This window comes from Balaenoptera acutorostrata, chromosome 11 (assembly GCF_949987535.1).
Source record: "Balaenoptera acutorostrata chromosome 11, mBalAcu1.1, whole genome shotgun sequence".
In the NCBI taxonomy this organism is placed as follows: domain Eukaryota; kingdom Metazoa; phylum Chordata; class Mammalia; order Artiodactyla; family Balaenopteridae; genus Balaenoptera; species Balaenoptera acutorostrata.
This window is the reverse complement of record NC_080074.1, coordinates 93,448,417-93,461,184: the sequence shown is the minus strand read 5'-3', so window position 1 is coordinate 93,461,184 and position 12,768 is coordinate 93,448,417. Positions and strand designations below refer to the sequence as shown.

Sequence of the window (12,768 nt, the reverse complement as noted above, 5' to 3'; positions counted from 1 at the left end):
GGTTTGGAATCTTTACATAAATAAAAAAATTTTGTTGAGAAGAAAAAGGTCTATCAAGAAGTTTTGATAGTATAGAGCAGAAAGCAAAAATGGCACAGGTGAATGCCCAAGTGACAGATGTGGGATTTATAGTAACTGTGTTTGTAATATAGTAAATATGTTTGATGAATATAATAAAAGGGTATGTTTAGGTCCTAATTCCTTTAGGGAAAAGTTATCCATTCATATGGATAATAAGGGGCAAAAAACCTCAATAAGCAAAAGAAATTGCTTTAAGATAAGAAACAAAACTAAATGCCACATTTCTGGCTTCACAATGTAACTTCCACTCCAAAGTAAATTTCTTATAAATACCTTGAAAAGGGGAACATACAGTTAATCATCAAAACAAATATGCAATGATGGCAGAAACAGAAATGGAACAGACAGTATCAGACTCCATCAGAGCTAAGAAAAACAGAATTGGGTGATAAAAATCACAAGGGAATAAATTTAGGCATTCTACAGTATTATAAAAATTGTCTTTCCTCTTAGACTGGTGAACACTCTATAAGAATAAGTCAGTGCTATAGTTTACAATACTAAGGAATTAGCTGGCATCAAGCATCTGAATTTTACAAGTTTCAAAGTGTGCCAAACTATGGTGATCTGGAGAAAGTCAATTATGACAAAAGTCAACGCTCATTCTAAGGTTGTATAGATTCTAATATCTCTATGTGCAGCATGCATACATACACCTACATCTCTTTAGATGCTTACAAAGGGAAATGCCATGAATCAGTAGGAGTCATCGCTTACGTAAACCGATTAAAAAATTAAAAAGGAAAGGAAAATGCTTTTTTAAAGAAACATGGCTGTTTTAAAAAAGCTATCTGGTCGATTGATAGAATATTGCTATTTTTATTTTTACTTTCCTTGTTTTCAAGATCTTGTCGTATATTTACAATTCATATATTTTAACAATTATTGATGAAAGTGAGAAATGTTAGCTAGTTGCTGTTTGGAAGATGGGATGAGGTTACAGTGTATAATTTTGAATGATAGAAGACATTCTCATGGGAACTGGGAAATGTTTTCAAACCAAATACCAAAATAATATTTCAATGACTCACAGTGTAATGAGAAAAAATACAGGGGTCATTTAGGTTGGTGCAATTTTTCTTTAAGCCTATATAATTTTTATGTGAGGCAGAAAACTGAACTACATAACACATTTCTACAATGCATATATTCATCAAAACCATTTACAAAATTACTACTTTCAGCATATTTTTTAAATGAGATTCCTTAATAAATTATGTTTATGCAGTCAAAACAGCATTAAAATTTATTATTAGTCACTTAATGGAAGTTAATGGTGAGTTTATAAATGAAGTGCTGGCTTACTTTGATATACTCTCAGAGCAACCAAAAATAGAGATTCTTTCCCAGAGTTCTATGTATTTATAAAGTGCAAAATAAGCAGTTTTGGCAATTCTCAAATGTAGTTCTTCCGGATGCATTTAATCCTAAATATACTTGTAGGAACAGAATGCTTTTCTGCTAAGTCAGGTATGTCTAACTTATCCATCTTATGCGTAAAAACTACCCTGACTGAAGTATTCCGTGCTTTATGGAAAGATAAAAAACAGTAAAGAGATAGAAACAGTGTGAAGTATTTTTTGTATTTCTAATATTCTTGGTGGGGGTTATTTCCAGTGACAATATCTCAAGTCTATAAAACAAACCAAAACAAAAAGGCACAAAACTAAAATAATTAGTTAAATACTCACTCACTGAAAGTGGGTGTTATTACAGAATTAAGGACAGATATTGTAGATAAATTTAAAAATAAGAAATTCTCTATGTATTGATAGATAGGATATTTTTAACAGAGATTGTTCCAGAGAGGTTGTTGCTCAGGAAGTCTAGGGTGGATCGACCCTTTTTTCCTAAAGCAAGGGGCACTCTGCCAAAGTATTGTACAAAACAACATTATCACTCCTGATTTGTACCAGTCCATGAACGACATATAGTCTAAAATGTTTGAAATAGGATGCAATAATGCTTTCCTATGATAAACAGAAAAATGGACTTAAAATTACAATATTTTATAAAGCTATAAATAAGGTAAGATAATTTACAGGGAATATAGCAGTATTTTTCAAAGACCCTAGAGTCTAATACACTCAGATGCCAAAATATTTCATAATACTAAGAGGAGCTTAGACATTTAAATATGATGAAAGTTATGACTATTATAAAGTGTTAAGAAAGCTCAAATGAAGCTCTTAGGAAAAAGAAAGTTTATTTGGGAGGAGTTTCATTCCATATAAAAGATTAATTTTTTGGAATTTAAAACAATAAAAAGTTATATTTCAAATAATAATGTACTGCTTTCCAGGGGGGATATTTTCAACCGCCTAATGTTAAAAAGATGACAAAGCAGGAAAAACAGAATGAACACATCAGTCAGCATTAAAAAAGAATCTGTGCAATTAACTGTCAGATAAAATAACATTAATAATGTATTTATATTTACTTTTAAGGCCATAATTATGTACTAATATAAAGTTAACCTTATATAAAAATTTATAAGTACCAAATTTGATCAGTGTGAAATAAAGTTATAGCCAGGTTAATGCTCTATGTAGCATTTAATTTTAATTTTCTATTGTAAAATCATATTATATTAAAGCACATAAAATTTGCAATCAGCATAGAAGCTTCAAATCCTTTTTGTTAATTGGCAACCGTGGTAGAGCATGAAGCATCGTTCTTTCCCGTCACTTTCATCGTCACTTTCATTTTAAACGAATCATCCTCATGTATAAAAATAGCAAATTGCATTAAATTTTATATAAGACGTTTTCTGTTTCTCATATAGAAGAGCTGTATGCAGCTTCCATGGCAAGTATCACAGCAAACAGCTTTGAGTACATTCTCTGGTAAAACACCATTCATAGAGATACAAGATACAGCCTTCATCGACTTACTGCTTAAAATATACTACAAGTAAGAAAATGCAGGCTTAAATTATAAAACCGACAAAAATGGTCCAACAGCTTAACTGGTAAGTTCTGATATTCTACACTGTCTCCAAATTGAGAAGTAAAGTATTTTGCTGTATCTCCTAGTTCTGACTTTGTAACACTTGACATAAAATCTTAATTCTAAAACTGATGATACATTAATAACTACTTTATTCATATTTTCCAAACTCAAATCAGAATGCTAGATAGTTTAGCAGTAGCTACATAGTCCTGTAAACATCATTACTAAAACTTGACTAGTTTTACACAGTAATTGCTAATCTACTTTATGCATTCTCTGGTTCAAGGTACAAAGATGCTTCCATATCTACTTTGTCATAAACAACTTCTAAAAATTAAAAAAATATAAATGTGTTGGATACATTTTTGACAGATTCATTTCTAGGTCTTGGCTTTTAAACATTAGTGGGCAGACCAACTTCATAGTTTAAGTCAGAAAGCGTATTTAATAGAGGAAGTTTTAAAAAATCAATCTTTCTGTTCCTTTTTCTAATGAATTTCCGAGGATGAAGAGCAATCTTAAAAACTGGCAAATTCCCTCTCATCAGACAGGTATATCTTATATTCTCCAGAAAAGTAAAAGATATTGTATCAGCCCTGTTATGGAAAGTGAACTGTTAAGATTTGAAACTCAGTAATAAACTGTAAAAATCTTCTCTTTTTCATAAATATAGCTAATTGTGCCTCGAAGGAGAAAAAAAAAATCTAAGCAAAATCAAATTTACTGCAGTAATAGTTTTTAATACCCTAAAGAAAATATCTTATGATTTAAATTCTTGTACTCATCATTCAAAGAACTTGTAAAAACATGTCACCACTATCACTACTCAGAATAAGGCAAAATAAAGTGTTAGAACTTCAAGATTCACTGTTCAGCAATAAAAGTGTCTTTTGTGTTTGCTTTTGGTAGGAGAAGTTAACTAGGAAGTTAAATACAGTTGGCAAAAAATATTTCACTCTTCTCTAGATATGAAAAATTATCTGGCTCAGGATAATATCTATAACCCATAATTTACTGGTACAGGTAAGCAATTTTTTTCTTTATCATTTCCCATATTCTTACTTAGATGCCTAGTAATTTAGACAGAGAAACACAAACCTGTAAATTATTTATGGCTCGTTTATGCCTCAAAGATATTATGTAATATCCGAAGACCCGAAAACCAAACTAAACTACTTTTTAATAGGATTTAAATGGTTAAGCATTGGCTGTGCAGAACACAAGAAGGAAATGTACTGAACTAAGAGGGAAATGAGAAGAATTATTTTCAAAGCTCGGGAACATAGCCACAGAATATTACTTGTTCACTGATCATACTGCAGATTTTGTGTAATTAATAAACAATTAGATAGTAACAGTTTGAGGTGCACCTCCCTTTTTCCCTTAGTTAATTTTTGTCCGTGACCCAAAATCATGCCTCTCACACAGCAGGCATCCAATAAGCATTTTTGAATGCCTGTTTATACCCATTCAAAGAAATTAATTGGTAAATAACGTTTGCTTGAAAGTATTTGTCTATTCGACATACAGAATCCGACTATTTTAATTTGCCAATCAGACATATGCTTTTAAACATAGACATAATTTCCCTGAGATACACACTTTCCACATAAAACTAAATACCACATCTGCGGCATAATCTATAACACATAACATGGTGTTTTACACACATACCATTTCCCCGTTTCACTTCTGCAATTTTTAAGTGTTGATGAATTACTCCTTGCCAAGGAAGTCACGTTATATACAACAAAACCTTCAGTTTAAATAAGGGATAAGCTTGCTGTTAACAGCTCAGTTTGAAATGTTAACAACCCTTAGGCTGTTAACATAACAACTGGCCATTAATGTGGTAATGACCAATTTAAGAGGAAATTGTACTCTGAGAAATGAATATATTGGCAATCAGGACCAGGGTTTAAATTTGAAAGAGTATGATTTTTAAAAAATAAGGTAACAAGATTAAAAGTTTGAGCCTATCAGAAATCAACTAAAAGTTGTATCACAAAAAGCAACATATAGACTCTTTTAGAGATAAAGATTTCTGAGATGAAAACTATTTTGATAAATTCCCTTCAACAATACACTTAAGACTATCAAACACCAGTTGAACAACTTATTTTTATTACCATAAGGAAGATTAAAACAACACAAGGTTACTCTCTCTACTCTCCACTATGTAGACAACTGCAAAACAGTTTCACTCGCGACACATGTATTTCATTGGCAAATTTACATTTCTGATTTAAAAATATCCAGAGATTTCAAGAGACTCTCCTTAAATTTGACTTAATTTTTGTCTTTATTGCTTATTAGAACACTTTAATCTTGCCCAGACTATATAAACTCCTTGTTTTGGAACTGTTGTTACATGAATCCACTGGAGATACTGTAATTGTAAACAAAAGTCAAAGACAAGAGTCCAAAAGCCCACGGCTATTGGTTAGGAAGATAAAGCAAAAGTAGGAAGCAAAGTCAAGTCACTAAAAGCAAATACAAAGACTCTACGTAGAAATCAGGCTCTAATTCACAATGAGCAGAGGAGAAATTTTTATTTGCAAGAGGAAAGTTCCAAGACTGTAGAGCCTGAAAGAATTCACGGAATAGCTTAATTCTGATTAGTTGTGTTAGTTAAGGAACTCCTTGTCTATAGTCACTTCCCATCCCCATTGCTGGCATCTTACATGTATTTTGTGCCCCCGGAACACAGAGAAGTAGTAGCAAGTGGTTATAATTAGTCAGGGGGCTGTCAGATGAAGCGGTCCTAAGAGGGGAGAGAGTAGAATCTGATAAACAGTACTGGACTCACCCTCTTGTAATGACCATTCATCAAACAATATGTTCTTATATATAAACATTGAATTGGATTGAATGTAACTGAATTATATACGAAGCAGCACCAAATTCCCTAGAAAACACCTCCTGAAATGACCAAGGAGTTACTGCTGATTGATAAATTTTGTGTCATAAGGGAAAAAATTCAAAATGAATCACTTAATGTCAGACTAGAAAAATGATTAATCGTATCAAATATGAAAACCCAAATGATGCCATATATCATTTCTCTAATTTGATAGATCCTACTTTATTAATATCAGTAATTTGCAGCTGAATGAAGTCACAAAATTCCCTGAAAAGCAAAATAATTTTTCTTAAATACCAGTCCATATGTTGAGTACTAAACGCTAGGATACAAGTTTAGTCTGCTTCATGGCTTCAGAAGCAAGAACATCTGCGTTGTCCTGAAACCATTCAGATGTTTACAGTTTGGAGAGTGGCTATCATTCCCCCATAATGATGGAGGTCTTTACTTTGTTATTTTCCATAAAGCTACTGGCAAGACTTAGGCTGTTCGACTTTCAGTGCTATCTTTGCGAAGATCACCTGGAATGCCATGGTGGGTGGAGGGAGGTGTATTCACACTTGGGGAAAGTTTTCAACCCTGTATGATAAACACCTTACTAATAAATGCCAGTTAAGAGTTTCAAATTGACTTTCTCTGACAAATCTGAAACAGAAAGATCGCTGAATTACTTTGTGCTACACTCAGCCTGACCTTGTCACTTTTGTGCTAATAAAACATCCTGCATGCTGATTTCTACCAAATACATCCTTGATGTGAACGGGCAGTTTCCATACAGGCAGTGGAATAACCCATCCCCGGGTAGGAGCATCAGGTAAGGCAAATAAATGGGAACACTTTGAGATATTGTGCTTTCCTGGCCATTGCTGAAGCGATCATGTGTGGAACAGGCACCTGGCAGCATTTTGAAGGCTGCTAGGTGGACATCTTTCAGGGATAGAGGCTAGCAGGAAGGAAATGAAACCCACAAAGACACTTACAAAGGTACTTTAAAAGGAATCCAGTCATCACTGGCGTGCAAGGCTAATTCCTACCTCAGATAGTCTCTGCGACAAAGGATAAGGTTAGCTTTAGTGTACAGGGTGGAGCCCACCTCTCCCAAACGACAGTCACAGCAGGCACACTTCAGGCAGTCTTCATGCCAATATTTGTCCAGTGCCTTTAGAAGATACCGGTCCTTGATCTTTCGGTTGCAGCCAGCACAACCTTTCGGCTTGGTGTCTGGCTGGACTGAGAGCATTTGTATACCTAAAGGAAGACAAGAACAAAAAAGAGAGCTGGGACTCCAAGAAAGAATCAGAAGATGTCCCAAGACCTCCACCAAGTTAAATAGTTCAGATCGCCTTTTTCAAGGGGTGTCAGACGTTCTTTTTGAGGGCCATACAGATATTGAACTAAATTTTGGAAACAAAAGAGTCTCAAACTTTGTCAAGTCCTTGTTAAACCATTTACGAAGTCACACCTATAGAGTGGTAAAACAGAGGATTCATGTTGCACCTGGTAAGTTGATATTATATATGTATACACGAAGAAGTTAAGTAATATTACATAATTTTATAGTGTCCCCATTTTCTACATAAAGAAGTTCCTTTCGGGAGAAAATATGAGTAAATGGCTAACAATCTCAAAGAAAGCTGTTTAACAAAGTAGCCTGTGCACAGGCTGTAGAAGTCAAAAATGAGTTTTCCTTTATTGGTTAAAATTTTCACTTAACACGGGCTTGATGGCAGAAGGAAAGTGCACCCTTATGGGATGCACTAACCTCACTTAGCAGTAGAGATGTTTATACTTAAGCACAGAGTACAGTCTCCCGAAAGGCTCACCAAGGCTATAATACTTGTTTGCCTCCAAAGACTTCCCCCTGTGCCCTTGATATTTCAAAGTATTCATTGTGTTAAAAATTGTTTTAAATGTACTTACACTCACAAGCATCAGTCAGTGCTTCTACTAATGGTAGATTACCTAACTATATACTACATGCTTTTATATAAAATTAAACTATAGGATTATGTAATTTATTATCATAAACATGCACTTATTTATTTTATAGAGGAAAGAAAAAACAATAGAAGACAAAGTCTAAATATATGATTACACAAACATCCATATGCAAATATATATTATATACATATATTACATACATACTAGACTAGACATAGGGACATGTATATATTTTAGAGACATATCTCCATCATAAATAAGGAGTCTAGCTGAGTTCTATTGGGTGTTACAACCTGACTGAAATTTTTTCAATGAAAGGGTATTTGCCTTTGAGTTTCTTCTCTCCTAAATGTCAAATACCCAGCTTTTAAAAAAGCTGGACCAACTATTCAGAGCTTCATATTTACCAAATAACTCATTTCAAGCACTATAAAGTACTGTAGACTTCGATTCCAAATTCCTTCGTTTTACAAATTATGATACAGAGGCCTAAGAGAGGTTAAGGGACTCGCTCAAAGCTGAATGACAGTTAAGCACTAGACTTGCTGGCCTTCTTACAGTCCAGAGATCCTGCTGCTAAATTATGCCTCCTCTCTAAGGCACAAAGTTTTAAACTTGAACATAGAACGACACAAGACACCAAATGCCTGCACTTGAAACAGTCTCAAGTAAGAAATGCCAAGCTCTAATCTAGAGCATTTTCGGTGTGTTTCCTGCTCCAAAATAGCTAAACCTTCTTCAGTTTCCTCTGATGCCTGATGATGAAGCCTGCACCTTCATTATCTTTACAATCTTTTTCTTTTTTAGTCACACTGTTAAGAGACATCAAGGCACCGTACCCTCACAGCAGAATAACTTTTCTAGCTACAAATGATACATGAATTTCACATAATAGTGTTATGATGTTGAACCTCCATTAGAAAATAACTTCTCTGACAGAGTGATGGAGCAGGGACCGGCAGTGAGGCATCTAGGTAGCTGCTCTTTCTGCATGGGATGCAGAGCCGTGGTCCTCGGAGCTGCAGACTAGCAGCTGGATTTGTACAGAACAGCAGGTGGTATTCCTATAGCCGGCTCTCTGTTCCTTTTCTTTGAAGGAGCTCAGGGTCTAGTGTAGATTAATCATAACCCTTGATAGCGCTGCTAAATCTCATTCTCTAGAACTTCTAACAAATGAAGTGTCTTTGATCAGAACTAGTTACCGTCTTCTCGCAAGGTTCCACAAGGAATGAACCCCATTAATTACAGTACAGAACATACCCAGGTGCCTCTTAACCATCTACCTGGGGGAGGGAGAGGCTGTGATTTACTAAATGACATTCCGGATTTCATGACTGAAAACATCTAGAGATGTGTTAAGAGTGGCTATTCTAGTTATCCAGTTTATAAGGCTATTATTTTTTTATATCACCAAGATGAAATTTTTTTGTCCAAATCCTTCTTAGTTGTAGCTAAGCTCTGTTTCTCTGAGTTGTGTTACCGTCATCAAGCGTGGAAGGTCACCTCTCTATTCACAGTGCTTTGCAACCAAGACAGGGGATACCAACATTTGGGACAACTCTACCCTGCTTGTCTTCACAAGATGTTTTTGTTGTGCTGACATTTTAATTTAGCACTCAGAGGCCAATTAATATTTGAAACTCTTACATTCTGTTTGGCCTTGGGCGTAGAAGGAGTTTGATATTTTCTGCTCCATCCTGGTACCTTCTTGCAGAAAACATCATCCCATTGCTCTTGAAAAGGAAATGTTTTTGATACTCTGCAAGTTAACAGTTGTAGAAAAAAGAACTATTTTGTAGTCACCAAGTTGCCATGTACCTAAAGAGGCATAAAGCAGTCGGCAGCCTCTCTTCAGCATCCGGCAGAACGCGTCTGGGTAGAGTTATGTGTTCGGAGCTGAGAAACATTTCACAAGTTGCTTATAGCACATCAGGACTCATAACTAGTTTTAGATTGGCATGTAAATTGTTCCGAGGGAAATTCTTCTTGCCTCTGAGACCCTGCCATTCTGAGTTATTTGACAGTTTAAGGGAAATCATAATTAAAAAAAGACATAAATAATAGCCTGTGCAGTGTGGTGTACAGAAATGAGTAGAACCATTTCATTTAAACTCTGGTGAGCTTTTAATTGCCTGGATTGCATTGTGAGGCGGCCTAACGCTTGATTGCCTCCATTATGTTCCCTTGTTCTGTGCCATTCATCCACGCAGTCTCAGCTTCAGTAGTTAACACAACAAAGTAACCACAACTCCACAACACACAGGGGTTTAAAAAAAATAATCATAATAAAAGGTTTGCAGCACTTAGACCCAGTCTTTTATATTTTTGGACTAACTACATGTAGTGAATGGAAAACATTTTGTCCCCTTCGGAAGATTCACAGAGGACAATTTGGGAGAAGGAACAGGAAGAGGGAATACATAAAGGGGGTTGGCAGAGAGATGAGGTGCCTCAGGAAGATGCGAAAATGGTTATGCAGGTTCTGCAGCTGGGAGCAGTGACACAGATTAAAAGAATTTGGCCAACACCGGCCATTCGATTGCCAAGAGGTACCAAACAAAAGATTTTCTCTCCTCCTGCCCATCTTCATCCTCTCCCCAGCCCCCAGCCCCGACTGGAGAACTGGATTGGGCCTAAAAGCTTGTTTCTCTCTGTTCACTGGCCCAGAGCATCCCTACAGGCTGCAGCCCCCTAAGGGACAACAATGCAAATAGATGTCCCCAGATCTCAGGCGCTGGAGCTGCTTAACTCTGTTCTGCCCCTTCAACTCCCAACCCCCCTCCCCATCCTTCCACCACCCCCCCTCCCCTTTCTGAGCAATGGAGCTGGGAACCAATTTGATTCCCTTTTTCTCCAATGCAGCTGCAAGGCTCAGAGATACTGACATTTTTCCACTCTTATCAGTTTAATTACAGTTACCATGGCAGCAAAGTGCTAGTGCTTGGCAAAGGCCAACAAGAGATTTGCAAGACTGAGTTCAATTTTGATGCAGCTCACATGCAAAATAAAAAAAAAAAAAAATAAGAAACATACATACACTCTAACAAAGAATCCCTTGAGGAGTTTATGCTCCAGCCTTTTGTGGTTGTGTCTTTGCAGCCACACAGGGATGATTTGCAAAGAATGTAGCAGTTTTTGTTGCACCTAGCAAGATTAATTGGTTTAAGCAGCAGTCTTTCAAAGCAGTTACAACAATAATATTTCGGATCTTTTCGAAAGACACAAAAGCAGCGGAAGAGCAGGAAGGCTTTGGAGTAGCCGAGAGTGCCGAGCGCCGGCAAAGTGCATCTATGATAGATTGTAACCTTACCAAAACTTTTCTCCTTTTTCTGCATGAGTTGATTTAGGCGTGCCTGAGTTGCAGCGGCTTCGCATTGAGCGCCCAGCCCAAAGGTAGAAGTGGAAGGGGGTCTCTCGGTTTTAGCTCAAGTGCGGACCTGGTGCGCAGCCTACACCTCGGAGGACGGACTATTGTGAAGCCACTTTGGGAGCGGGTCGGAGCGGCGGCGGGGGGTGGGGTGGTGGTGGAGGAAGGGACGAGGGCGGCCAGACGAGACACGGCGCACACACGGAGCCCCTCGCCGTGTGGCAGTGTGCAAAATGATGGCGAATGACAAAGCCACATGCTTCCCTAACTCTGCCCGTAATCCTAAAATCCCAGCGGCCCCTTTTAGCGTCGTGGTAACAAATGGATTTGATTAAACTGTCACATGCAGCGTTAGCATAGCATATCATGTTCAATATGAAAAAGATCATAAATCTGACTTGTATTTCATAACAGCAATCTGGGTAGCCCCCATAAAAATGTGCCGCGGCAGTTCGCCTCGCAGCCTATTAGGACAGAGGTACCTTGCTCCACGGAACCTCTCTCTTCTCTCCACTTCTCCCGACCGCCCCCTCCCCCCGCAGTCACTTTTCCATCTCGTAGGAACGGTATTTCGTTATTACGGCAGAGTGGGCAGAGGCAGAAGTGGCCACCAGAACCCAAAAATGTTCATTTCAGCTCCTGGGGGAGGGGGTGGGGGGCTGATGAATTCCAGCAAGTAAGGGGAGGAGGGTCGGGAACCCACCTAAGACTGAACTCCCTTCCTACGGGCCGGGCCAGATCGAACATCTCCTTCCCAAACTCTCTCCAGCCCCTGTCTCCCCGGGAGTCGGGGCTGTGGAAATACTGCAGTTCCTCGTGAACTTTGACTATTATCCACTCGAGTCGTACTTGAGACGTTCCGCGCCGCAGCCGCTCTGCTCTCCCTCCTTCCATCAACATCCGCCCGCATCTATTTCACGTCTCATCATAAAAATAATGAAGCCTCACATGACTTAAACAAAACCGTCTCAGCAGAGCTGCAGCCCGAGTGAAAGTTGCAGTGCGGAGCTGGGCTGTAGCTCCGGTTTATGCCTCATTAGGAGAGGCTGAAGAAGAAAAAAATGCCCACATCCGTACACGCACGCGCGCACCCGCAGACACACACACCACAAATAAGCCGCCGCGTGTACACCCAGTTGCTGCACTTACCTTCTCAATTAAGCGATACAGGGGGAGGCCGTTCAGAAAGCACAGTGGCTGCTTTGTAGCGCTTCTCCTTGGGAAAGGTCAAAAAGAAGCATTGCTTGGGGAAAAAAAAAAAAAAGAGGGGGAGGGAATCTCTATTTTTTTTTTTTTTAAGTTTAAAATAATGAGGTCCTCAAGGATCCGCCAAGTAATGGTGTTGACCGCATCTGAGCCACAGGTGTCCTCCTTTTAGGCAACTGCAGTCCGAGGCTGTCTCTCTCCGTCCTGGCTCAAGACAACTTACCCCAGGAGCACGCGAGGAGCCGAGCTGAAGGAAGCCCCGGCTCTCAGCTACAAAATGCAATCCCTTCCCAGCCAGACAGAATACAGCCAAAGAAAAGGTCACTCCGTTATTACTGAGCCGGCGGAGCCCAGGCAG

At 38.1% G+C, this 12,768-nt stretch overlaps 1 protein-coding gene across 4 annotated transcripts in view; it reads right to left on the bottom strand.

The window, feature by feature from the left end:
- Positions 1-12,768, bottom strand: part of LMO3 (LIM domain only 3) — a 98,996-nt gene that overhangs the window by 44,332 nt on the left and 41,896 nt on the right. The window contains exons 1-3 of one of the 4 annotated variants that reach the window (XM_057556810.1): positions 12,634-12,768; positions 12,354-12,447; positions 6,931-7,144 (exon numbers count right to left, since the gene is read on the bottom strand). The exon at positions 12,634-12,768 is cut by the window's right edge and continues 37 nt beyond it. In XM_057556810.1, the coding sequence (XP_057412793.1) occupies positions 6,931-7,136 (206 nt within the window). In that variant the 5' untranslated portion in view covers positions 7,137-7,144; positions 12,354-12,447; positions 12,634-12,768. Of the gene's footprint in view, positions 1-6,930; positions 7,145-11,147; positions 11,275-12,353 lie in introns of those variants that run through there. The other 3 variants (XM_007194810.2, XM_007194809.3, XM_057556811.1) reach the window with 3 other exon arrangements.